This window comes from Phycodurus eques, chromosome 8 (genome assembly GCF_024500275.1).
Source record: "Phycodurus eques isolate BA_2022a chromosome 8, UOR_Pequ_1.1, whole genome shotgun sequence".
In the NCBI taxonomy this organism is placed as follows: domain Eukaryota; kingdom Metazoa; phylum Chordata; class Actinopteri; order Syngnathiformes; family Syngnathidae; genus Phycodurus; species Phycodurus eques.
In genome coordinates this window covers 27,452,780-27,479,980 of record NC_084532.1, presented here as the reverse complement: position 1 = coordinate 27,479,980, position 27,201 = coordinate 27,452,780, and the positions used below count along the sequence as shown (strand labels likewise).

The 27,201-nt window shown below is 43.1% G+C and overlaps 3 protein-coding genes across 7 annotated transcripts in view; 1 reads left to right on the top strand and 2 right to left on the bottom strand.

Annotated features, from left to right (window-relative positions):
- Positions 1-549: 549 nt before the first annotated feature.
- tubgcp5 (tubulin gamma complex component 5) lies at positions 550-12,868 on the bottom strand. Of its 4 annotated transcripts, none has more exons than XM_061684460.1 (22): positions 12,396-12,868; positions 11,963-12,016; positions 11,302-11,410; positions 11,138-11,234; positions 10,570-10,649; positions 10,103-10,238; positions 9,710-9,827; positions 9,031-9,120; positions 8,750-8,843; positions 7,930-8,164; positions 6,967-7,169; positions 6,483-6,867; positions 5,907-6,105; positions 5,471-5,659; positions 3,944-4,126; positions 3,786-3,870; positions 2,880-3,000; positions 2,643-2,797; positions 2,037-2,162; positions 1,017-1,105; positions 835-935; positions 550-745 (listed from the first exon to the last, which is right to left on the bottom strand). In XM_061684460.1, exons 1-22 carry the CDS (start codon positions 12,527-12,529, stop codon positions 699-701), a joined length of 3,030 nt encoding a protein of 1,009 aa, XP_061540444.1. In that variant the 5' UTR covers positions 12,530-12,868; the 3' UTR covers positions 550-698. The 4 variants fall into 4 exon arrangements, with proteins under 4 accessions (XP_061540444.1, XP_061540445.1, XP_061540446.1 ...); XM_061684461.1 differs by having other exon boundaries at positions 11,635-12,016; positions 12,396-12,441; XM_061684462.1 differs by lacking the exon at positions 12,396-12,868 and adding an exon at positions 11,635-11,753.
- Positions 12,869-13,767: 899 nt separating this feature from the next.
- On the top strand, positions 13,768-23,265 carry chst7 (carbohydrate (N-acetylglucosamine 6-O) sulfotransferase 7). Its single transcript, XM_061682802.1, has 3 exons — positions 13,768-14,609; positions 15,095-15,576; positions 17,670-23,265. The coding sequence occupies exons 1-2, from the start codon at positions 13,809-13,811 to the stop codon at positions 15,560-15,562; spliced, it is 1,269 nt and encodes a 422-aa protein (XP_061538786.1). The 5' UTR covers positions 13,768-13,808; the 3' UTR covers positions 15,563-15,576; positions 17,670-23,265.
- slc9a7 (solute carrier family 9 member 7) overlaps positions 21,349-27,201 on the bottom strand; it is a 22,645-nt gene continuing 16,792 nt past the window's right edge. Inside the window, exons 15-17 of one of the 2 annotated variants that reach the window (XM_061682804.1) lie at positions 26,682-26,764; positions 25,693-25,798; positions 21,349-23,654 (exon numbers count right to left, since the gene is read on the bottom strand). In XM_061682804.1, the coding sequence (XP_061538788.1) occupies positions 23,433-23,654; positions 25,693-25,798; positions 26,682-26,764 (411 nt within the window). In that variant the 3' untranslated portion in view covers positions 21,349-23,432. The remainder of the gene's footprint in view (positions 23,655-25,692; positions 25,799-26,681; positions 26,765-27,201) is intronic. The other variant, XM_061682803.1, reaches the window with a different exon arrangement.

The following is a 27,201-nucleotide window of genomic DNA, read 5'->3' as shown; positions in this document are numbered from 1 at the left end:
TCTTGAATGGCCCAGCCAGAGCCCTGACTTAAACCCAATTGAGCAACTCTGGAAAGACCTGAAAATGGCTGCCCACCAACATACACCATCCAACCTGACAGAACTGGAGAGGATCTGCAAGGAGGAATGGCAGGTGATCCCCAAATCCAAGGTGTAAAAAACATCATTCCCAAAAAGACTCATGGCTGTATTAGCTCAAAAGGGTGCTTCTATTAAATACTCAGCAAAGAGTTGGAATACTTAGGGCTGTGTGATAGTTCCGTTTTTCTTTTTTAACAAATCTGCAGAAATTGCAACAATTCCGTTTTTTCCCTGTTAGCTGTTGAAATGTAAATTACAGCTAGCGTTTCGTCTTCCTTGGAAGCAATTTAGCTCACGTAAGAGCTTGTTTTCGACTGACACGTCACACATTCACGGTTTTCTCAATTACCCCGCTTTCGTTAAATGACCGAAGGATGCATGACAAATTGCACATCATTCAGTGCAAATGCTGAAGAATGTCGCATTATCGAAGCCAATAAAACAGGCCCATTAAAATGACAGCTCGAATTTATTGTGCTTCATAGAACAAACACACATTATTAACAGTCACATTGACAGCTGGTAGTAAGACATTTACAAACAAGTCTTGCTTCAATATGTACAGTCACATGACGTATAGTGCTCATAAAGCACATTGTTGGACTGCGGCTCCCCTGTCAGCACTGCTCGAAGCCCGCCATCAACGAGAGGGCGAGCGACTCCACTGTGAACAAAAGCAGCAATAAAAAAAAATAAAAAAAACACATCTCGCCTGTGCATAAAATATTACAATTGCAATTAAATTGTACTTACAATGAGGGAAGGAGCCGCGACACACAGCCTTGTTGAGGATGGTCACCAGGAACATGTGACAGTTTTTGAAATCCGACTCCATTTTGGCAATGGACTCAACCCTATGGGGAAAAAAAAAAAAAAAAAATCAAAAATACTCATTAAGGATTGATGAGGTTACACGTTTCGACACACGCTCTTACTTCCAGGCTCCAAATCCAGCTTGCCATCGGTCCGAGAAAATGAGGACCAGGTTGAGCACCTTCATGATGGCTTCCTTCACAAAACTGACCTGAGGGAGGAGGGAGGGACGGAAGGAAAAAATGGCTGATGTCACAGTTGTGTTCACATTCGTACACATTACAGTAAAATAACAAATCGCAGGAAAAAACTGCTAACAGTAAATGAACAAATACACAACTAAAATTAATTAGTACAATAAAATGAAAAATGAATAGCAAAAAAAAAAGCCTAAACTTTTTTTCTTCTTAAGAAACTGCAACATTACTAGTTTGTCTTCTTTTTAAGGTAAGTGCAACATCAATAAATAAAGTTGTCTGAATCAGAAGTTTGTCTTCTTTTTCTTTGGGCAAAATGCAACAGAAATTATGCTAATTTTTTTGAAACTGCAATATTACTAGTTTGTCTTCCTTTTGAAAACATGCGACACTGATCTTTTGTCTACTTTTTAGGAAAGTGCAACGTCACCACTCATTTTCTTCTCAGGAAAGTGCAATATCAACAGTTGTCTTCCTTTTGGGAAAATTAAACAGAAGTGGTATTATTTTTAGGACAGTGCAATTGTACTAGTTTGTTTTCTTTTTAGGAAAGTGCAACACCAATTGTTTTGCTTTTTGGGAAAGTGTAACATCGATCCCTTGTCGTCTGTAGTCATCAACCATTTTTCTTTTCAAGTGTGTAACATCAAGAGTTTGTCTTCTTTTTAGGAAAGCAAAACAGTAGTTGCAGACAAGATCATTATTAAGTGATCATTTCAGTTGCAAACCAGGTAAGTTTCACGTACTACCAAAAAGCACATCACAAGCCATCATGTCCACTCGCCAGAGGCTCAGCTGCACTGTATTTGTTTACAGAGTAGACATTTGGCTAGAGCGCGAGGCAATTACACTTACTGTCCCTTACCTATTATAAGTGGGAACTCTGTATACCGTACTGAAAAATCTAAATCTGAATACATGAACCGTTAGAGCTCTATTATTTACCTTCTCCCTCAATAAACAGCGGTCATGAATGGTCGCTAGGTATCGGTAATGGATCTTGATCAGCTGGTCCAGGTCCTTTGCTTCCTGCACTTGATGCTGGAACTCCAGTCCGGTGCTGTGCAGTATCTGAGCGAGAGGAAACAAATTGAAAGAAATAAACACGTTTTATAAAGTGAAATTACTGTACGCATTGTAGTATTCGCGTGTTGGATGTGTTCCTTTAAGGGGCGTGTTCTAGCGAGTGACATCATGAGCTGGAGTCGGGTTGTAACAAGCAAACTTGTCTGCGTGTGAGCGTCTGGGTGTGAGTTGTGGCCGACAGCAGCTCCTTGTGGGTGTTTTTATTTAGTAATTGTGTTTGACTGTGTGTCCCATTCGATAAACAGCAGTCCAGGTTTCTCCTTTCCCCACATGTGAGGGCATTATAGTACCTTAATTGCAACGTATCTGAAGCTCGGTCGTGACTGAAATTTTGTGTCAAAAAAAAAAAAAAAAAACAGCCGGGCGACGGCTCATAACTGGAAAAACTGGTAAGTTGGGGCACTCGTAATGAAAAGTACCAGTGTATAACGAGGGCGTGTGATTAGGTGTTGAAGTTGGTCTCACCCTGGTCATGATGTAGTTGTGAAGGCTGTTGACAAAGTGCATGAGTTTGACACGCAGCAGACACATGCGGTGAATCTGCTGCTTGACCGGTCGTTCCTTCTGCTTGGCATCGTCAGCCGGCGCCCCCTCCAGTTTCTCTGTGAAATCTGCAAACTCTGATCATTTCAACACAGGCATTGGTTACTGTGATTATAGTTCGGAGCAGTTGAGTATGATGGAGGGAAAGACGAAAAGTACCGCTGAATCGAAGTGTGTCCAAGCTGTACTTGGCCCATTTGATTTGAAGCAACAGCAGAAACACTTGATTGTAAATTTTTTGGCACTCGGAGCTGATGACAATGTCTACAGGCCACGGAACCTGTGGGGGGAGGGGGGAGAGAAAAAAAAAAGAACAAATTTGGATTAATTTGTGTTTTGATCATTTGTTGACTGGCACCAAGCTACCAAATGTACAGCTTCCTTGATAGTCGCCTCCTGCACATGCCTGAATTTTGTTCCAGTGGTACCTTGATTTACGAATGACCCAATTTACGTTTTTTTTCCCCAAGATACTCACATGCATATTTCCTTTATCCTCTGCAAAAAGCAGTTAATATTACTGCAGCTAGCGGAGACTCTTCTGTCACATAACACACCTGACACCTTCCTCCACCCATTCCAACCTGCTTCGTCACTTCCTGACCACACTCACCATTGCTCTGGACGGTTGACCCCAAGTATTTCATCCCTCCCCTTTCCAGTGCATGCCTCTATCTTTCTAACAGTTCCTCCACCTGCTTCCTGCTTTCACTGCAGATCACAATGTCATCTGCAAACATCGCGGTCCACGGGGATTCCAGTCTAGCCTCCTCTGACAACCTATCCATCACCACTGCAAACAAGAAGGGACTCAGGGCTGATCCCTGATGCAGTCCCACATCCACCTTAAATTCCTCTGTCACACTTCACCACTGTTCTGCTGCCCTCGTACCTGTATTATTCTAACATGCTTCTCTGCCACTCCAGATTTCCGCATGCAGTACCACAGTTCCTCTCTGGGTACTCTGTCATAGGCTTTCTCTAGATCAAACAAAGACACAATGTAGCTCCTTCTGACCTCCAAACCGTTATTTAAACAGTCCGTGGCTAATAAGAAAAACGTACCTTGTAACTGAGGGTCAGTACTTCCAGATTATTGACGGGGTGTTTCTTGCGGCCGGGGTCAATTGTCTCCAAGAAGATCGACAATCTTATGAAGGTAGAAAGACGTGGATTATTGACAGAACACTACACATTCAAACAGAGAAAGGCAAACGCCGTACCTGCTACTGTCCTCCGGGCGGCGCTGTCCGACAGCTTCCTGCAGCTGGCCGTTGAGGAAGGACGGCTGCTGCCAGCTCTCCTTCTCGCGCACCTTGTCAAAGATGGCTGTGTAGAAGTCGTACATGGTGTCGCCGGCCTCCAGCAGGAAGTAATTCCTCATGGCCTGCAGATACTCTATCAACCTGAAGAAGATGATGATGATGATGATTCATTCTGCATGTTTCTTTTTCCAGGAAAACGAGTCCACGGAAAAATTACGGGCAGGAGAACTGAGTGTCGTGAGAGGAATATTAAAACTTCACACCCGTGTCACAGCATTGCAAATTACCCCTAAACGCAGGCATCATCCCCACTCCCACTACTCCGTCCTGAAGCGGAAAATTCACAGGTCAACTTCGTTTTCAAGATGGCTAACAAAGTTCCTTTTTTTTTTTTTTTTTTTTTTTGGATCTTACAAGTAGCATTTTAAATGTAGCCTGTAACACAAGTCACTTGTTGTGGTTCCACAGTCTGAACACTAGGGGGCACTGTGTAAAATGAGTACATACAGTTGATGAGAGATGAAGAAGAAATACTTGTAAGAGGTGAAGAAGATAGTGATGGGGAATTCCGATTCTTTTTAGAGAATGGGCACTTTCGGATCGGCTCATTAAAAAGACTTTCAGCTCCCTTTTTTTGTTAATTACATTATTTTATTATGCACAAATAATATAATTCTGCATACTAATTTTTAAAAAAAAGCATGCAATCTTTTTGCATTATATTCATTATGAAAAATATGCCTTTATTTATTCACTCTACTTTGTTCTACAATAGAATAAAATACAAAAAAAAAAAAAATCTTTTAACTTTTTTCTATTAAACAATTTTAAAGTGAAACAAAAGAATCACTGCAAAACACACAACACAATATTGTATAAAATTAAACTATGTAAAACAAAACAAAAATAATATATGTATTCCGACAACTGATCTATAGTTAAGATTGGCATTGAGGAAGCAAGCGTCTCAGCTTTGAGGAGCTGATCCGGTTTCTTCTGTCGGAAATGATTTGCCGTCTCCTGTTTTGGACATTGCTCCAATGTGCAACAGTTGCATTAGACACATTGGAAGCTTCATTAATATCAGGTTCAATCATGAGCCGGCTCTCATCGAGTCTGGTGGATAGACACATGAGGGGATGTCAATGTTACTCCTGTGTGTTGACTCCAAAATAAAGAGGGTGGTATTGTCAAGACTGCTACTTGCTAGTTATAAAATAAAACTCCACACCGCTGACATGACTCCTACCCAGAAGGTAAATTTCAAGCTGATGAAATGGTATTATTGTCATAGTATCGGAGGATACTGTACAGACGTACAGTATTTGCACAGATACCGATACTGGTGCATCCCTAGTTCAAATGTTACTTGAATACGGCCTTCGCTTGGCCACTGTTTGACTCCATATTGGATTTATTTCCATTATTTCCTATACGAAAAAGCTCTTTAGAGGTTCCAGTGTGCGACGTTGCTCGCCGACTTACTTGTAGTCTTTTTTCAAGGTCCTCATGAGGTTCCCGCAGCACTCGACGTAGCGCCGCTGGATGTGCGGGTAGAGGCAGGAGCGCAGCGTGAGCTCGAACGTCTGGCAGGTGACCGACTGTGACGAGCGGTCCACGGTGAAGTCGTCCCGAGAGAAGCACTCGTGGAAGTCGCTCTGCTCCAAGTACAGCCTGACTCAAAAAAAAAAAAAAAAAAAAACACACCAACGGCTTCCATAAATTCAATCCACATGAGGTGTTCCTAACACAATGAACCCCCATTTATCGTGCGGTATAGCCGCGATAAAAACAGACAAGACGAATGTGCTGAAGATGCGTAAGGTCAACGTTCATAAGTAGGAAGTGCCTGTATGCTGTAACAACCTTGGAAAAAAAAAAAAAACGGGGGAACACTGTAAAGTGAGTGTAGAGTGCTCACCTGGCGAAGTTGATGGCCAGCAGCGGGTCGTGGAGATCGTCGATCTCCAGATGCTGCGCGATGACCGACTGCATCCGGATCAGGCTCCTCCCGGTGGCCTGCTGCTCCGTCGCGACGCCGGAGGGAGACGCGTCCTGGCTGCGGAGACGCGACTGCACCGACTGCAGGAACAGGCTGTGTAGACTCTTACGCTCTGCATCTGCATCGCAAAACACACTTTTATCAGTGAGAATGAACGATTCAAACCAAAATGGCTGACTTCCTGTTCAATTCCGATCACGGATCCCTGACCTGTCATGATCAACACGTCAGCCGATTTTTACTTTGCTTTTCATGCGTCTTGACATGATAGACGTCCGCCAAATTTCATGTCAATCTGTGAAACTGAGACTACATTTAAAAAACTAAGACTAAATTTAGCAGACGTGTCAGGGCCTCTTAAAAGCCCTTGAGCTAAATTTAACATGAAGCTGTATATTTTCGTTTAAAGCAGCCTTTTCTCACTGAGTGAGATGGCCGACTTCTTGAAGAAAAACAAACAAAAAAAACAAAAAAACAAAAAAAAACAACAGTGACCTCTAGGGGATCTCTCAGACGGCTGCTGGGCGTCTTCTTTGCGGTCCAGGTTCTTGAGGAGCTGCATGGACTTGCCGGCCATGATGATCTGCTTGAGGACAGGCTTGAGGAAGGACACCATGGTGAGCTGCCGGTTTCCTCCGCCGCCGTCCCCTCCGGAGCTGCCGCTGGCCGCGTCGCTCATCTCGCTCTCCACCGTCTCGGAGATGCTGTAAAGCGTGTAGGTGGCGTGCCAGAAGTCCCTGTGGTTCACCGCCACGTCCTTGTTCCTTTGGATGATGAACTCTTTGGCGGGGTCGAACAAGTGGCCGTGGACGATCCATTCGTCCACTATCTCCAAATATGGTCGCACGGTCTCGGTCCACAATGAAAACAGTAAGGCCACCTAATAGAGGAAGGCGGGAAACTTTACAAACACCCACAACAAAATGTGTATTTTGTGTATTCGTGTCCCAGAGATGCAAAAAAATAAAAAATAAATCACTGTTTGCTCGGAAGCTTCCCCGACGCTGTCATACTCGATGATAGCCTTGTAGAGCGTGTTGAGCAGGTGGGAGGCCCGCACCACGTTGGGGGTCTCGGCGGGCACCTCAGCGACGCCGGTGCAAAAGACCCTGTGCAGCACTTTGATCTGCGTGAGGTGCGGGTTGAGACGCTCAAGCACGGCGGACAGGGTCACGGTCTCGTCTGCAGGAGGACCACCTTGCATATGTAAAGCTGATACTACAAAATTATCGTGTAGCGACATACAGTACACGCCCACTATATCACTATGGTAGTTTCTGATAGCCCATCTATGGCATTTTGCATTATAGCTCAGCATTAAGCTAGCGAACATTCATTAGACAGAATTAAATGGTTTGGTTGAACATTTTGTGGGAAGGTTAAAACTATTTGAAAACCGATCTGAATCACATGATTGGAAGTCAGGGCCGATCTTGTGATTTTTCAGCTCATCAGTACTGGTTGAAAAAGATCGGCTTTTTTTTTTTTTTTGGCTGGCTTCATGCAGATTCCTGTGCGTCTGCTCTGCAGCCACAGCGCTCTGTAGTGGGTGGCACCTATGTCCACAAAACTGTGGACATAGGTGTGAGTTTGAATTGGTCACAAATATTTGAGCTTGTCCGCAGCTTGTTCAAGGAAAAAAGAGGTACAGAGTGAGATGTGGAAACATTTTGCTTATACTGCTGACAGTCAGAGCAAGCAGAAATACAATACAGACTACACTAAATTTGCAAAGTTGCACAGATCACAGAAGGGAACAGTATGTGCCAAATAGGTTGCATAGCGGTATCGTGGGAGTTCAAAGACCGCCAGGTTAGCAAAAGCGACAGTATCGACCAATACTGCAAAAAGTATGATCAGGACATCCCTTGTCTGTCTATACTGCAGATTTTCAGGGGCTGTTCCAGAACGTACGGTATCCCCCACATTCAATTTCACTTGCCTTTGCACACGAGCACTCTCTCGATGGCGGTCAGCTCCTCCTTGAAGCTGGTGAAGTACTTGTTGAGCGCCCACACAAAGGCCTGGTAGGTCCTGAACGGAGGCTCGGAGCCCCTTTTGGAACCGGCGGGGCCGAGGTCCGGACTGTGACCCGTCACCTCGTCAATGAACCTCTGCAGCCGGAACACCGCCTGCCCGTACGCGGCTACGTGCTCCAGTACGGAGCGCAGGCAGTTCTGCGGCAGAGTGGAAGAAGAGGGCGTTAATATACAGTGCTAACTTGACTAACGGCTACAAGTCGTTGTACCTCATCATCACATGAATTTTCCCTATTGATATGCCCAAATGTGTGAAAAAATACCTCTGTATTGTAAAATATAAATATGAAAACAATAAAAACATAAGAGAATGTGAAGAAATAAAATGGTTTTATGAAGTGTAAACGAGTCGGAAGTCACACACACACACACAGTATTACATTAATGTGTTGATGTGCCTTTAAGGGGAGCATGGCCCAGTCGCTGAATCCAGCTCCTATTGACCATTTCCCACGGGCTTAAAATGTCCGCTCCATGCTCCTTGCGAGTGTTTTCATTTGGTATTTGCGTGTATGACTGTTTTTCCCGTTCAATATGCATCGGTGAGTGTGGCTCTCCTTTTTTCCGTCACTTTACTCGAGCGGCGCAATGTCTGAAACTCACCCGCAAGTCATATTTTGACTCCAAAAAAAAAACCTCCTAAATTGGGGCACTCATAAGTCAAAGTACCAGTGTATATGATACCGTATATGATCTGTTATGGATAAAATTGTGTTTTCTTACACTGGTGAGATGAGTGACCACCACGTTATTCCTGACTGACACTTTTCCATCGTGATGCTGGAATATGAAGTGTTTTTTCACCCCGGAGAGAAGCCTGGGACACAAAAGAGTTCATAACATATCATACATGCAATTAAGGAATAACTATTGCTGTTGCACAGCGTAATTGACTTTTTTTTTAAGACACTGGGTTATAATCAAAGAAACCAACAGTGGTAAATGTGTATTTGTTAACCTACAAATGCAGTGTCCAAAGCTACAGATGTGATCAAGCAGCTCACCACAGTGTTTCCCGGATGACTTGGGTCTCGGTGACGAAGGCTTTTTCTTCGGGCAGATACAGCGGATCGGTGTTGTACAAGTGCTGATCCCTGCGGAGGAAAACGGGTCATAAGCACTTCACACATATTTCAACAGTTCCAGAGTGTCATCTTAACATGTCTGTGCTACGCTTTTATCAAAACAACCCATGGGTCAAGACTTAGCCCTTTTTTTTGTGTTATTACAGGTGTTAGTGTTTTTTTTTTTATACTTGTTGTACAATATTTGTGCTATCCATAGCTCTTGCTATCTCTCAATATATTATGTGTTTTTTAGAAGTTTTTGTTAAGGACCGTGGAAAAAAAACCAAACTGAAGTGCTGTAAATGCGATAAAAACGTGCCTCGTTGTGGGGGCTGCTGTAAATAAATAAATCAACCAAGTCATAATGTGCTTTGCTTTTTTGTTGTTGTTGTTAATTAATAAAAACACATTCAAAAATGTTCTTTGAGGGTATGGAACTGAAATTGGTTTGTTATACGGGTAAATTGATTTATGAGTTTGGTCACAGAACAAAATCCTAAGTGAAGGTACCAATGGAATTAAAAGGTCAATTTTCCCGATTAACGTGTATTGTGTCACAAAATGAGTAGAAACCTCCATAACGTCAGCGGCTTCACACTTGGGCACGGGGTCTTACCAGACATTGAGCAGGTTGGAGTGTAAATGGAGGCTGTGGGTGAATCGGGGGGCGTGCGGCACCCAGTACGGAGTCACCACGTGTTGCTCAAGCCAGGCTCGGGCATCGGGTTCTCCCACTGCAACAAAACAGAAAAAGAAAAGAAATTATTGAAGGATTTTGATCGACAGTGGGAAGCTCTGTTACGTTTTTAGACCATACAGTGCTGTTTTTCTTCATTCAAAACATCAAAAAATTGTGGTCGTTTTTGGGAGCTGGAACGCATTGATAAATTTCAATTTATTTCAATTGCGGAATATTGATTTGATATACAATTAAACTGTGTTTCCGCTTGGTCACGGAACATATTCAATTCATAAATCAAAGGAGCACTGTACAACGATTGTTTCCAACCTGTCCACGGGACCGAAACCGTCTTGCCGGCGTGGTCTTTGTCCTCCTGCGGGGTTTTGTCCAACTGGATCCCGGAGTCCTCCCTGCTGAGTGGCTGATGGCCGCCCTCGCCCTCGCTCTCCTCCTCGGACCACTCCTGGTCGTCCCACGGAGAAAAAGAGGTTAAGTGAATTCCTCCATTCCTGAGTCAAACTGATTCCATCATAAAATCTTTAATTAACCGTACAGCCAAGTTAAAAAAAATAAAAAAAATAAAAAATAAAAGAGGTCGACCACCACGTACGGTAATGTCGGCACATTGTTTTCTAATGCCGAATGGTTTCCATTTTTCATCAAACTTTTCCCCTTCGCCATCACTGGTACCCTTCTGTGGTGCCATGACCAAAAAAGAAAAAACAAAAAAAACAAAAAAAAAAAAAAAAAGCCAAAGAAAAAGCAAAGTCAGTACTGCTAGAGTTTACACTTACAGGAGTATCAGAATATGGCCCATTGTCTATGTCTTCACCCTCCAGTAGATATTTCGCCCAGTCAAAGTTGTCCTCTGGTTCTGTGGGAAGGAATAACATTTTTATTATTATTATCATAAATGGACATCAAAGGAAATAGTGGATCCCCGTTCATCGCGGAAGATGGGATCCAGACCCACCCTCAATAGATGAAAATCTGAGATATATAAAGGACAAATCAAAAAATTATTTAATGGTTTTAACACTCACCCATACACACACAAACAACATTGCAAACCTTTGTTCAAATCTCGAAAAATCAGTGAAGTCAAGCCTTCATTTTCAAGTCGAGAGGACAGCACAGAAGTGAAACAACAGAGAACAAAAAGAATAAAAGTGACATTAAAAGCAAACAAACAAACAAATTACAACACACTTTTCAAAGTATTCCTTAGAAGCTGTTCTCACTCTCTGCTGTCAAGAAGCAGCGACGCAAACAAAAAGAACACACAACTCCAGAAAATTAAACATGGTACATTTAAACATCAATATGTTCAACAAAGCATATTATTTTGTGTGTAGAACTCACCAGCCTCCTTTACCCGGGGTCTCTCGGTAAAGTTTGTGTTGGACGGTGAGCCCGATAAGAACAGTAGCAGTGACAGTATGCTGTAGTGTACGTCAGTCTGTAAAAGCACAGGCAATTGTTACAAATGGCAGCGATTTTAGTAGATTGTGGCCCAGGGTATGTACCTTTGTTCCATTGGTATTAGCTAGGGGCGAGTTGAGGAACTCATCAGTCAGCCTCATCCAGCTTTCGGCCTTACTCATTTCCGAGTGGACCATGAGCTTTTCGTAGATTCTGTTTGAAAGAAGAAGAAAAAAAAAAACCACATCCATCCATCCATTTTCCGTACCACTTCTCCTCACTAGGCTTGCGGGCATGCTGGAGCCTATCCCAGTTATCTTAGGGCGAGAGGCGGGGTGCACCCGGACCTGGTCGCCAGCCAATTGCAGGGCACATATAAAACAAACAACCATTCGCACTCACATTCACACTTATGGACCATTCTTCAATTAACCTACCAAGCATGTTTTTGGGATGCGGGAGGAAACCGGAGTACCCGGAGAAAACCCACGTAGGCACGAGGAGAACATGCAAACGCCACACAGGCGAGGCCGGATTTGAGCCCGTGTCCTCAGAACTGTGAGGCAGAAGTGCTAACCAGTCAACCACCTTTCAACCAACATTTTCTGGTAAAATCAGTCTCAAAAGTCAGAGGAAACTTGGAGTTCAAACCATAACGATGATTCACATCACATGAAAAAAAAAAGTATTATGATAAACAAAGAACAGCAAATCTGCCTCAAAAGTCAAATGCGAGTTAAAATTCAAACCAAGATACACACTTACCCACTGATGCTACGCTGCACTTTGTGGCTGTCCACATCCAGGAAATGATGGAACCTGAGAGGGGAAAAAACACACACAGGCAAAGTCATCTTAGCATCGCCTGTCTGTTAGCGCCTGAGCTGGGCTAGAGGGCTTATAAACAAATAATAACTTGTTATCAAATAAATTTAAACCTTTCTAAACATAGTTATAAGATGCTTCACATCACATCAGTGAACAAAATAAAATCACAAGCGACCACTGCAAGATTAATAAACGAATACTTTTTCAAAGGTCTCTAAATTTGTTTACAGAGCTTATATGGTGAATAGGAGGGCGTCTAGAATTGATCCTTGGGGGACCCCACTAACAAGAGGAGCACAGGAGGAGGCGTCTCCAAGCGTTACAAAATAGGTTGACTTATCGAGATAGGAGGTGAACCAGGTCATCTTACCTGAAATTGGACCATGCGAATTTGAGTGCCAGCTGGAAGTTGTGTTCCTCCTCGTCATCCAGTCCGCTCATCCACCTAATCAGCTCCTTCGTCTCCCTCTCCGTTTCCATCTCGAAGGTGCTCCAGTGAGCCATAGGCTTAGCTCGTCGTCACATGTGGCGAGCTCTCCGCCAGGTAGACTACAATATCGAGATTATTGGCTAAATAACTAATCCAAGCGGCGGTATGTTTTGGAAAACGCCATCTGTGTCTGTGGCCGGGGGAGCTTTGGTGTTAACTTAGCAACATCTTCCGAGGCGCTGTTAGCTTTCAGATGCGGTGTCCGCATGCGCGGATCCAAAATACATGTATCAACTTTATTTCTAAAAAAAAATAAATGTAATGTCTCTTTTTTAAGGGGTATGAAGGGACAAGAAAAGCTGAAACGTAATAAAACCTTTAAGCGACATCCGTGGGGTTTTATCACACATTCCCACAATGCACCGCGCGATGACAACACAAAAAAGGAAGTAGACCCTCTTTCATTTCTCTTTAATAAACAACCGGCCTTACTACAAACTAATACCACAGATTAGTATTTGGTTGTCTGCCGTTTGAATTTGTGTTCAAATCGTTTTTAATGTGATTTTTTAAATTTTATTTTTTATTTAATTTTATTTTTTTACCATAGACATCATGTACACAGAGACCCAGCTTGACTGCGTTGGCCCATTGCTGCGATACGTAAGCGCGACCGCCATATTAAATGTGGCATAAATGCCCGTAAACTAATGGATCGAGTTTCATAAATGGACATCCTACAAAGTGCACAAAGTTAATGCCTCTCATTAACACATTCACACGCACATTTATAGATTTGGAAAACAAACAGGCACCTGTAACAACGAATGTAATATTTTTAATCGGATGAATATAAATGTTTCCTCAAGTATTTCAATATTTTTCATCACAATAACATCGTTCAGGGGCGTCGAAGTGAGGGCGGGGGGCCGGGGGGGGGGGGGGTGTTCCTGACAAAACTCCGTCCTCCTCATCCTCTCACCTTAATCTGGACATGTGCGAATGTGTGACGGTGACCTTGCTCTATTTTCCACCCCAAAAACTACATCCTGCCCCTCTCTGGAAACAAATACTGTAGTCTATAAAACGCGCGCACACACAAACACAGCTCAGAATACGGGGGTCACAGTTTATGATAGTGGGATGGGATGCCCCCGTGTTGACAAATAATGCATCGCTCTACATTCCATACATTTCCAACAGTGGTGACAGTGACGTCACCGAGCAAGTACGCGCACCCAACAGACCCCGCCCTCGTCTCGCAACAACTCGCCCCGCCTCTAAGCCATTGGCCACACCCCCCTGGAAATCCGTCCGCAACCAGTCGCACGCACAAGTTGAGCGAGCGCAGAGATGAAGAGGAGGCTCCAAAAGAAATACTTGATTGTCATCCTCGCCTACACGGGTTTGCTGCTCGTCGTCCCGTATGTGTTGGATTTCGGGGAGCGCTCGGTGCAGCGAGCCAAGCACGGGCTCCTGCAGCAGCAGCGGCAGCGGCAGCAGCAGTCGCGGTGCTCGGATCTGAAGAACGCCGTGGCGCTGCTGTGGGAGCACGGGTACAAAGTGGACGGCGCCAACGGCACGGAGCCGCCGCGCACTCACATCTACCTGCACGCCACCTGGAGGACCGGCTCGTCGTTCCTGGGCGAGCTGTTCAACCAGCACCCGGACGTGTTCTACCTGTACGAGCCCATGTGGCACATCTGGCAGGCCCTGTACCCGGGCGACGCGGGCAGCCTGCAGGGCGCCGTGCGCGACATGTTGAGCGCGCTGTTCCGCTGCGACTTCTCCGTGCTCAAGCTGTACGCCGGCTCGCAGAACCTCACCACCGCCTTCATCTTCGGCTGGAAGATGAACAAGGTGGTGTGCTCCGAGCCGCTGTGCGACGCCCACCAGCGCCACCGCGTCGGCCTGGTGCAGGAGGACCGCTGCGCCAAGTGCCCCAAGCGGGACATCCGCGAGCTGGAGCGGGAGTGCAAGAAGTACCCGGTGGTGGTCATCAAGGGCGTGCGCGTTCTGGACCTCAGCACCCTCGTGCCCCTCATGAAGGACCCGGCCGTCAACTTGCACATCGTGCAGCTCTTCCGAGACCCGCGAGCCGTGCACAACTCCCGGCTCAAGTCCAAGCAGGCCCTGGTGAAGGAGAGCATCCAGGTGATGTTTGGTTTTTTTCATTCTACCATTTGCACAATTCACTGTTTCTGTACACATGTGTGTTTAAATGAAGAGTTTGCAATTCTTATTTCTTGGGGGGTCATATTTATGAAAACAGCCAATATGACTTGACAGTAGTACATAACAAAACGTATCTGTGAAAAGAAAAACAAAACAAAAAAACAATCATTCTGTAGCCCAATCTTGTGTCTCAAATTACATTTTTTTTAAGAATCAATCTGGGAAAAACAATGAGAGACAAACATTTTTTTAACATGCATATCTGTGTAAGAAGAAATTAGCCACAGCTCAGAGTGAAATAATTCGCTTTCACGCAAGTGTAAAAAAAAAAATTTAATATTTCAAACCCCTATCAATGTTATGGTCATTGGCAATTTTACTGTTACATTTCACTCCCAAGGGGGATCTTTTTGATTCAAACGTGTTCAGGTTTGAAAATTGCAAATGTGTGTGGCGCAACCCAGGTGCTGCGCAGCAAGAAGCACAACGACAAGTACAAGCGTCTGCTGGTGCCCAACGCCCGTGTGAACCGCGCCGAGAGCTACGTGTCCGGCGCCATGGAGCTCATCTGCGACAACTGGCTGGGCGACATGATGCTGGTGACCAACGCGCCGCCCTGGGTGCGCCGCAGCTACCGCCGCGTCCGTTACGAGGACCTGGTGCTGCACCCGGCCGAGGAGTTGCAGAAGCTCTACCTCTTCTCCAACCTGTCCACGTCGCCGGCGCTGGAGAGCTTCGCGCTCAACATGACCCACGGCCGCGGCTACTCGTCGGACCGGCCCTTCCTCATCTCGTCGCGGGACGCCAAGGAGGCCATCTACGCCTGGAGGGAGAGGCTCAGCGTGGAGCAGATCGACCAGGTGGAAGCCTACTGCAGTGAGGTCATGAGGCAGCTCGGGTACCCCAAACACGCCGCTGACAAAACCACATGAGGAAGAGCGTACGGGTAGGACGGCTGCTGTGTAGTCACTCTTCATCCATCCTTTTGCGATTGCGCACCAACAAGTTTGTCGTTTTGTTTTGTGACCTTCTTCCTGAATCAAGTCAACACATGCGCAGTAGGGAGATGGAATAGCCGGGGGGTAGCATTTAAATGATCAAGACGGATTAAGCATTTTGATGTGTTTATAAACATGTGGATTACGATTAAGAAAAAATAGTAGTGGCTTTAAATGGATGAAAACTTTATTAATCCATTTGTATGAGATGTTTTGCGGTATTTTGTGGTATTGACATTTTATGTCTCGAAAGTACTAGTAGCATTGGTACGCGGTATCAGTGAGTACTGCTATCACTCGGGAAAAAAAGTGGTATCGGACATCCCAATAAAATATGTCACACTCACCCGAAATGTATATGTATTATTAATGTTTGCAGATAGCTACAGAAGTGTTTTGCTAGTCGGACTTGGCTGTACCAGGTTTTGCTCAGACCAACCAATCGGAAGACGAAACAATGTTGACGTGATTCTGAGCCAGCTAGCTGGACCTGTGAGGCTGAATTTGAAATCTGATTGGTTAAAAAAACAAAAACAAACAAAAAAACGGTCTCGTTGCTGATATTATTTAATGTACACGGGTTACTACTGGGCGGCACAGTGGACGACTGGTCAGAGCGTCAGCCTCACAGTTCTGAGGACCCGGGTTCAATCCCCGGCCCCGCCTGTGTGGAGTTTGCATGTTCTCCCCGTGCCTGCGTGGGTTTTCTCCGGGCACTCCGGTTTCCTCCCACATCCCAAAAACATGCATTCATTGGAGACTCTAAATTGCCCGTAGGTGTGAATGTGAGTGCGATAATGTGTTGTTTGTATGTGCCCTGCGATTGGCTGGCAGCCGGTTCAGGGTGTACCCCGCCTCCTGCCCGATGACAGCTGGGATAGGCTCCAGCACGCCCGCGACCCTAGTGAGGAGAAGCGGCTCAGAAAATGGATGGATGGATGGATGGGTTACTACTGATTGTGAAGGCCCTGGGCAGATTAGATCGGCATGACAACACATAGAGGCTCAAGTCTGATTGGACGAAAAAAAAATCCACATACACGTAGTGGAAGCAGTGCAGCCAAAAGAAAAGCTACGAAATGAAGAAAGTAGACTGTGAAAGGCCGAGCCAGATGAAATGTACTGGACACGAATGCAATCCACCCAAGTGCTTTTCTCTGGTGGCTATTTTGCGCCGTCCTTCTCCAATAAAGGCCTCATTGTTGCGGGGCTGGCACGGCCGGGCTGGGGCGGGCGCCGCGCCCGGCTGAGGGAGTCGCGCCGGCCCTCGCGTCCGCGCCCTGGAGAAGGGGCTTCATTGTCCGCGCCTGACCGTGACAGGCTATAGGCCTCCCCCGGGTTACCGGCGTGTCACCGCCAGCTTTTGACACGCAGAGCCTTGAAGAAAGCAGGGCTTCGTGCACGCCGTTATCGTCCTGGGGGAGATGGCGGCTGGGGAGCCCCTTGCCCTATCGCCTCCGCTCAAACTGACACTCAGCTTTAGTTAAGTCCCAAGCTGTACTAGGGATATTTTTGTTAATTTATTTACACGTTACATATGTGGTGAGGTCGGGGACGCTGGTGCTGGGAGTGGAGCGGTATCGTAATTTTTGCAATCGTCATGGGAACGTGACTGTTGTTGATGCGGCTGTTGTTGTGCCCATTGTTCTCCCGTCTACTGTGTTTTCTCTCTCTATCTCCCTGTTGCCGCTGTAAAAAACAACATTGACTTTACTAGACTTGGCTGTTAAATTCAGATTTTTAAAAAAAAATTCCAATGTATTGAGGATTGTGTTTGATGTTCTTCCAAAAAAAAAAAAAAAAAGGTTATTTGTATTCATAGTATGAATGACCCTATGTTCACACTTGAAGCTTCCTTTGTCATTTTTCATCAGACATTCAACAATCAATTGATTGTCTGTTGTCGTACTAGAGGGGCTCCAATTACCGGAGACAAATTCCTTGTGTGTTTTTTTGGACATACTTGGCCAATAAAGATGATTCTGATTGTGATTCTGATTCTGATTCTGATCCTCGCGACTCTCTTGTGTCTGTCTTCCAGGGGCCTGCAAGCCAAGGCTCAGGGCAAAAGACGGAACAACAGCTGGAACGTGGCCGACTGGGAACGGCCGTGTCCGAAGAGCAGGAGTAAGAAGAAGGCATTAAAAAAAAAGTGGGTAAGAAAGACCGGGGAGCCTCTTAGCAGTCTTACCTGTCGAGCGGCGGCCAGGAGGCTGCTCGACACGTCAGTGCCCATTTATAGTCGCACTAATCCCCCCCGCCCCATACTCTGACTTTAAATCCCCATAAAAAAAAAAAAAAAAAAAGTTGGCACCGACAGGTCGGAGCCTCACCTTGGCGTGACTGGGCTAAGTGGATCGGCTAACGGCCGCTAACTGAAAAGTTCAAGGCCACTACTGTACGTGTGTGTGTGCTTTGGGAGGCCTGGGTGAGGAAGTGGGCTCCCTCCCCCCTCCTCATTCCAGGCCCTCTCGCCCCTGAGGAATCTGGACAGCTGCAGCAGCACCACACTGACAAAACACTCACATGGGCGGGACTTTTTTTTTTTTTTTTTTTTTCCCCCCCCACTCTATCCTCCCAATGACATCTTATGGAGAGACTTTTTTTTTTTTTTTTTTTTTCTTACACATGGTACAGATTAGGGTTGCAAAATGTTTAAAAAGTTAGAACCATGTGAATTGAAGGGATTTCATAGGAATGAATGCGATTCAACCAAGAATTTATCGAATTGCAAGATTGGCTCTTAATAAGGAATTTAAACGCAGTCGTTCCCTTTTTGCTTCGCTTTTTTATTTTCTTCTTATTATTTTTTAAATATCGCGGATTAAGCGCTTTATGGCCGGATTTTGTGGTGATTATTCTTCCACACGGCGCAGTCAGTGCGAGCCAGGAGGAAGGCGTGCATGGAGAATGTCCAAAATTTGAGATGATTTCACCCTTCATGAGAGAAGCTAAAGTGAAATGTGAATATCGTACAATATAAACGTTAGCTGATTTAATATAGCCTACCACTGCTATTTAGAACGAATGTGATGCCGGATATCATAAAGTTCCATTAAATTACCCTCAATTCCCAATTAATTCCTAATAAATTCATCTGGAGAGTTTATAATTTGGATTATTTCCAAAATTCCCCGATTTGACTTCCCATGGAAATTGACCAGAACCTTTCTGGATACTTACCGAACATTTTCCACCCCTTTGCAATCCTAGTACTGATTATTTACAACAACAAAAAAAACTTTTATATGAGTTTTTTGGTGATCTAAACATCGACCTGCATCCAGATTATGGGTGTTTTGATGATCAATTTCAGAAGTTTGATTTATTTATTTTTTTTGTCATACTTAAACGACGTGAATAACTTTTTGACTATTTAAATTGACCTCAATAAAGAGCTAGTGAAAACAAATACAATGTTGTGTGATTGCTATTTGCTCTTCTACCATTGGAATAGAGACAATAATGTCATTATGTTGCATTTTCCAGATAAGGAATATTTGGCCTTAATCACTATACTGTATAGGAATTTTCATATAGTGGACTACATACAGTAGAGTAGATATAAAACGTCTACACACCCCTGTTCAAGTGTCAGGTTTTTGTGATATGAACAAAAAAAAAAAAAAAAAAAAGTTTTTATCTTGGTCATATCTTTTATATATATATATATATATATATATATATGAAGGGATTTCATAGGAATGAATGCGATTCAACCAAGAATTTATCTAATTGCAAGATTGGCTCTTAATAAGGAATTTAAACGCAGTCGTTCGTATATATATATATATATATATATATATATATCACAAAATAATTAGCATTTGAACAGGGGTGTGTAGACTTTTTATATCCCCTGTAGTTGACTAAAAAGTCCACTACTATGTGGTGGTCACACAGAAGCTGTGTTCAGAATTATTCACTCATTCCCTTCTCCTTAATCACCGTTTCGAGCCCAAAACAAAATTTGCACGTATGTTTTCCATCTTGAGCAAAAGTGCTCGGTTTCCAAACTCTTTGGTTTTCGTGTCGGTTACACCTCTAAATGTCTTTTTCGCTGGAAAAACGCACATCTGAAAATGCACATCGACATTCCACATTTGTGATCGCAGGTCGACCCGGTCAGTCACGTGTCCCAATACGTTTGCAGAAAAAAAGGGTGGTTTCTTCGTCTTTTCTTTTAATATCACACCCAAATATTTTCAGAGTAAACCAAAAATGGATTGTTTTTCCACCCTTTCGACCGCTCTGTGGTTTTTATGATGTTTACGCCGCAAACTAAGAAAGCAAATGCAATCAAAACACTTTGAGGTTAAAACGAGTGTCAAAAAGTATACGCTTATTTCTATATTTTTTTTCCCCCTTGAATGTGGCCCTTGTCCTCAAAAGACCGTTACAGTGAATCATCTGCAGCACAGCGGTCACTTTGCCGCCGGTCGGGAAAATGTTTTGCACGGCGCGCGTGCGGAGCGAGCGTGACGGTCCTGCGTGGCGTCAAGCGCTCCCCCCCACTGCCCACCGCCACAAATGACATCGCATTACGTAACGGGCATCTTCGTCACTTTCAGGCCCCCCGCGCTCTTTTGCGACAAAAAGTCATGTTAGTGCACAGCCATATTTCCTCTCGGGGTGATCAAATCAATTTTGTCGAGCATGTATTAATGGGGATTATTTATGGGAGGAGATGACTAATTAAAAACTTGAGGCCATTGTCCACATTTGGCCTTTTACGTCAGAAAATGATTGTTTTGGAAAATGGATTTTTCCACAAGTCTGCTGCTGCCTGTTGCCCTTTGTAAGCCAAATACTTCAAATTCGGGGGGGGTAAATAGTTCCTCTGTAATAATAAGGCTTGTGAACAACAACAAGCTGAACATAAATTATTTTAAAGTACTTTTTTTCTATTGCCATCAAATGTTTTTAGTGTGGCCAACAATTAAAAGCGCAGTGCAACTAAAATTAGCTTTTGTAATACAATAAGATAACTTTTTGGTGGGGGGGGGGAAATGTTTTGGAACAATTATTTGTACAATGTATATTTTTTATTTGTAAATTTTAACGATATTATTTTCGTATTTTTTTTCTAAAGGAAGATTATTTTATAGTCTTGTCATTATTTTAGCTAATAGTTATAATAAGAAATATGTGTTATGATAAATATTGATTATGTTTTTGTCCAATCATTTACCATTCTCTTTTTTTTTTTGTCGTACATGGCATCTTATCCTAAGTAACCAAATTAACCGAAATAATTCGATAATTAAGGAGCAACTGCGCTTCAATCTAAATGCATGATGCCCTCTTCCCTATTGTGGTTTTGACGTCCTTTCCGGAAATGACTTTCTTCTGGCTTCCGATTGGCTGGAGCTGCCTCACATATCGACACCATTTATTTTCCTGCCCTGCAAATGTGATTGCATGCAAATATTTTGATGTATTACACTGGAATATGTGACAAATATCCACGTCCGTACGCTTTTGGAGACGTGCGACCTCAGCCAAGGCTCAAAAAGCGGGGGGGACACAGCTGCTATTGTTAAAACGGTCATGGGACGTAACAAAGCGGATGATTGTGGTGCTTTTCCATATTTACTCCGGTTCTCTGGACCCCGCTGCAGCTGCTGGTGCGCCTACGGAGACATCTGGGAGGGCCGCCCCCCTCCCCCACCCCCCTTCCCTTGTGCTGTTCGCATGCAAAACAAACCCCCAGCCAGGCAACAAAACACAACAGCTTTGGGTAGAATCACGCTAAACGCTAGCAGAAGCGCTATCGCGCATTTACAACCTAAATTCTAAATCATGTGTAAAGTTACAGTGGCTTACAAAAAGTGTATTAAATACACTTTTTATGAATAAAACCGCCGTCTCGGCTTTTGATGAACACTTAGGCCTTCTATGCTACTGTATTTTCATTTTGGTCATGATTGTGGCACTCTTGAGTATTTTTTTATTTAGGTGGTACTTGGTCTGAAAAAAGTGATTTAACCGATCAGATGGCTCGCTGGCCCAACATTATGTTAGCCTGTTTGCCCTCCTCTGATTGGTTGGTCAGAGCAAAACTTGTTCCTGACAACTTCAATCAGCAAAACAAAGCTGTAGCGATCGGCGCAAATTCCTATCTTGATTTAAATGTTGTCGTCATGTTATTACCTAACTATTGATTGCGAATTGCTCCAGATGAGGATGATTTTTGTACACGGTCAAACCTTTAAAGTCCGGCACCCCGGCAGCGTTACACATGATCGAAGTGCAGAAGGGTTGAAATGCTACACTAACACGTATTCATTACAGCAATACCTATAACAAGCCTTTAGGTGGCAGTATCGCTCCGCTCCATTGTGTCTATTCCAAACCAGTCGTCGTACTCTGTTTTAGTTTAATTACACAGTGGTAAACCTCTCCGTTTACAATTGTATAACAGTTACGAATGTTCACAGACTAGTTCTACTTCCACTGAAAATGAATCAAATCGGCCCAGAATGGATTGCATTTGCCCGTAAAGTTTCCACTTCAGCACAGTCCATTCCCATCAAATCAAATAAAAAATAAAAAACTTTAAGAAAAAAAAAAAAAAAAACATGATAAAATGAATGAAACCATTACATATAAATTACAGACATATGTCGTCATATTTGGCCGTGTCAGTCAACAGAAAAGTATCCAAGAAGATGCAAACAAAACACAAACAAATAAACAAGATGAACCCAACGCTGATGATGGAAAACGTCAGCTCCTTGATGGCAGTAATAAATGCCAATAATCTTTCATTTGCTCAACTTTTGGCTTAAGTGACGTCACATTTGGCCACATTGGACAAAAACAATTTGCAGGAAATTGCAAACGACCCAAAAAACAAATAATAATAACAATAATTTTGAAAAAAAAATCAATCAATAATTGTTGACGTTTCTAAATTACAAACTTAACTCATATTTGGCCCCATTCGATTAACATGAAGTATTCAGGAAGACGGGTTAAAAAAAAAAACAACAACAACAACAACAACAAAATATAACTCAATGCGGATGATGAAAAGACTAGCTCCTAGGTGGAGGTAATAAATGTTAATTATAATAACCTTTGAAGTTGCTAAATTACAGACCCATGTCATGTTATATTTGGCCTCATTAAAGAAAAATATTTAAAAAAAATAAAATAAAATACCCAGAAATACTAGCTCCTTGGCCGCGGTAATAAATGTAAATAGTAATAATATTACATCTGCTGAATCATTGGCTTAAATCGTGTCAAATTTGGCCCCATTGGACAAAAAAAAAAAAAACACACAAAAAAAAAACAACAACAAAAAACAATTGTATCAAGGAAATTGTAAACAAACAAACAAAACAAAAAAACTGACAACCCTAACGGTAATGATGAAAAGACTTGTTTTTGTTGGAGGTAATAAAAGGAAATGGCGTTAAATTTGCTGCATTATTCTACTGTCGTACTAAATTTGGCCCTCTTGAACAAAACAAAGTTCCCAGGAAGTTGCAAACGTACAGCAAAAAAGCCACACTCAACCCTCATAATGAAAAGATATTGACATTTATTACCTCCACCAAGGAAGTAAGAAATGTTAATGATCATCGTTGAAGTTGTTCAATTATGAGCCTGCGTCAAGTCATATTTGGCCTCGTTGAACAAAAAACATATCCAGGGGGTTACAAAAAAAAAAAGACGACCTCAACACTGATGATGGAAACACACGTCCTTGGTCAGAGGTAATAAACGTTAATAACGCTCGATTGAGCCCGATTGGAGCAAAACAAAAAGGGATCCAGGAAGTTGCAAGCGTGTCTCAAATGTGATCCTCACTGGGGAACACCAAGCGCGTGCCTCGGCTCAGCAACTCCCGGTCTCGGGAGTCCAGCTCGCGCTCCAGAGCCTCCTCGGACCCGCTGCCGCCGACGCAGCCTTTGGCGTTGCCGCCGGACAGCCCGTTGGTAGCGATGGCAACGTCGCCGAAGGTGAAGGACAGGTCGCTGTCGTCGCGGTCTGCGTCCCTCAGTTCCTCCTGGTACTGGAAAAGGAGATCCAGAGTGCAACGTGAACGTGGGATGGGATTTAACAGCAAAAACACCAAAGGCAATTATTTGCTTGAAGGAAAAGGAAACACAGATAGTGCGACTTTCTTTTAGCAAAGTGCAACACCAATGATTTGACCTCTCTTTTTTTTGTTTTTTTTTTTTTAAGAAAGTGTAACATCGATACATTGTGTTCTTTTTAGGAAAGTGCAAAATCCAAAAGTTTCTTCTTCTTCTTCTTTTAGGTTTGTGCAACATTGATACTTTGTCTTCTTTCTAGGAAAGTGGAACACCAATGATTATTTTTCCTTTTTCGGAAAATTCAATACCGATAGTTTCTTTTTAGGAAAGGGCAACACCAGTAGTAGGAATTTTCTTCTTTTTTCAGTAAAAAAAACAAAACACCAATATCTTTTCTTTTTAGCAGGGCAAGTGCAAATTGAAGCACAAAATCGGAAGAGTGTCTTTTTAGGAAAGTGCAAAATCGATACTTTTTCTTTTTAGGGGAATGAACAACACCAATAGTTTGTCTTCTTTTCAGAAAATTGCAACATAGCTTATTTTCTTTTAAGGAAAGTGCAACACCAATGATGATTCTTTTTTTTGGTAACCAATAGTTTGCCTTCTTTTTAGGAAGGTGCAACATCATTATTTTGTGTTCTTTTTAGAAAAGCGAATACCATAACATATGCAATGATATATAATATACTGATGGAAGCTTCCTCAGCCTAAAAAAAAAAAAAATCCTCCTCTATTCAGGAAGAATCCTGCTAACTAACAAACAGCTGGACAAACACACAGACTTGGCAGAGGTCTCGGCCCTACTGAGCGACACTTTGGTTCGACTTCGTGCGAAAGTTCATCCGAAGGCCACGCGAAGGCCGACGACTTTCATTCGGGCATTTCCTGCCTCCGACTGCGGCGTGTGCCGTCACACTGTCATTGACGGCGGACGGTCAATAGCGCGCCGCGGGGCGCTGGAAAACAGGCGGGGGATGCCACATTTATGTCACCGTTGCCCCACCCAGGCGACATATACACGATTTAATACCGCGCAAATGGACTTTTACCACAGGAAACATGAAGGAAATAAGACTGCTGGGTATAAATTCATGCAATTTGGCCACTGTGAAAAAAAACACAGTTTCGCAGAAGCAGAAGCACAAATTTGTGGGACTCTGTGAGGAGAACTATTTTCATAACACAAAGCGTAGTGTCTTAGAATACTGATCATCATTGATGTAGTGCAGAGATGCAGAAAAAAAAAAGGGCTTTTGTGCCCACGCAATACGAAAAAAAAAAAAGGCTTCTTGACCATCCATTTTCTCCTTTGTACGCGTTTGCTGGCAGGAGGAGGGAACATTCGCACAACGTTCCGATTCTCCCGAGTGAAAAAGCTTCAGTATTCCCAAGGGGAGACTTCCTGAGGCGCCAGGAAAATGGCATTTAGCCTCAAATGTGCTTTTGTTGCTACGTTGCTGCATTGTGACGCACTAAAGCGCCTTTTTATGCGAGCATGTAAAAAAACAAAAAAAAACAAAAAAAAAACACTGTTTGCTGGCATTGCAAAGTCATGGTGACGTCTGGTGATGATAAACAAGATGATCTTGTACACAAATTCCAGTCGCGTGATGTTAGCGTGCTAATTTAGCCACAATGCTAATAAGCTAACAGAAGACTGAAGCAAATAGTCACGGGTTACTATTGAATGTGTCTCATTTCCTGTTCCTACCGGACCACCCTGTCCTTTCTCTGCAGTGTGGTGCAGCAGAGTCCTCAGCCCCCAGTTGCCAAGGAAACAATATAAAGTGACTGTGAATAACAAATGCCAATTTGTTGGGCACACTTGATTGTGCCCTACGACTTCCGCCTAGCAACAAGTGACCCCCTAGATTTTATGTCGTTGTCCTTATGATGAATCAGGGGGATTATTTGTTTTCTCACTCTTTAATGAATGGATTTGTGGTTTTGTGATGGTTTGGATTGTCTTTTTACTGATTGGTGGAGCGTGTTCGAAAGTAGCTGTTGACTGACCTCGTAGGTGCGCGGGCTGGTCAGACAGCTGGCCATGGGTCCGCAGTGGCCGGGCAGCGTGGAGGCGAGCGGGGGGCCGCTGTGCGTCAGAATGGGCTTCAGGTAGCTGAGCGGCTGTTAAGGACAAGGACTCATACAAAAATACAAAAAATAAATAAAAAATTGCGGGACATTTGTTCCTACCAGGTTTGTCTTTTTTTCGGCTCCGTGCGGGGCAGCATAGCCCTCTGCCCCGTGTTGCCATGCAAAACATTATGACAATATTCTGCACTATTTCACTTTGTTGTTCTAACAATCTTACTTATTTTGAGATTTTTTTTTTTTTTTTTTTTTATTCACTATAATATTTGACAGTCTAAAATATTAAATAATGTCATCTGATTTTTTTAATTATACCTTCTATGTACAGTATACTCAATTACATAAATGTATCATTACCTTTAAATTACCTTTAATTTAAATTAAAGGCTGTCAAGAAAGGAATGTGTCTCTGTATTCTTATTTATTTCAATTTAAAAATTCTAAGTAATGGACATTTATTTACAGTATTTGAATCAATTGAAATGTAAATTAAATAATAGAAAGTACATTTTAGAAAATTAAATGGAATGTGTGTGTTTTCAAGAAAAGTCTGTCACAAGGGAACGTGTCTTGGTATCGTTTCAGTTTTAAATTTATAAAATTGGATCAAATTCAAAGGGAACGCGTTTATTTTCATACTACACAACTGTCAAAAAGGAACATGTCTCAGTTGTCATCCATTTTTCTTATTTTAGTCATTAAAATTCACATCTGTCAAATCACAAACAATTATATCTACACGGTACTCGAAACTCATACGTCGATACTACGACACTGATACTATTTCACCAGCCTGACATATATCGGGGTATAACGGGTATCCGCGGATCCATCCATGATCAATACATGAATATTATTGCTAATTTTTGCCCAAGCAAAAAAAAGAAAAAAGAAAAAAGAAGGGATACTTGTGATCGAAGGTGTACCACACCCTGAAGAGCCAGGCGCTCTCTTGTTTGGTTTTGCTCTGCCCTTCAGCCTGGGGGACATCCTGCACAATTCAAATACAAAGAAATATGCATTGCATTGTGGGTAATTGAAAGCCATTCTTGAGCGATTCGATGCTTGTTTTGCGCATTTTTGTGCACATTTTCGCCTCACTAATTAAAGGTGTCGTGTCTCTTTAAGGCAGTGACCTCCATTTCTTTATCCAACAGGCCGAACTATTTTTAAGTCTTTTTCCTCCCTTCAATTGCAGAAGCAGAAGTCAAATTTTGACATTACATAACAGACAAAACATAAGAGCCCAGAGTCTCTACTTAAGCCCCGCCTTTCTCCATCATGTGATTGGACCGCAATTGGCCATCTCATTTTAATACATTTGTGTGATTAATTCAAGAATTACAATTAAAGTGAAGGAACTGTTAAAAGAAAAAAACGAAAATGTCAAGGTAATATTATTCTTATTTAATTAATAAATCTAATTTA

Excerpts from the sequence above, each read along its gene's own strand:
- tubgcp5 (XM_061684460.1), bottom strand. The coding sequence starts at position 12,529 with ATGGCTCACTGGAGCACCTTCGAGATGGAAACGGAGAGGGAGACGAAG. Across the intron at positions 7,170-7,929 it reads GAGAGTGCTCGTGTGCAAAG|ACGAGACCGTGACCCTGTCC; the intron begins GCAAGTGAAATT and ends GTCCTCCTGCAG. Across the intron at positions 1,106-2,036 it reads GCTGTTTATTGAGGGAGAAG|GTCAGTTTTGTGAAGGAAGC; the intron begins GTAAATAATAGA and ends CTCCTCCCTCAG.
- chst7 (XM_061682802.1), top strand. The coding sequence starts at position 13,809 with ATGAAGAGGAGGCTCCAAAAGAAATACTTGATTGTCATCCTCGCCTAC. Across the intron at positions 14,610-15,094 it reads TGGTGAAGGAGAGCATCCAG|GTGCTGCGCAGCAAGAAGCA; the intron begins GTGATGTTTGGT and ends GGCGCAACCCAG.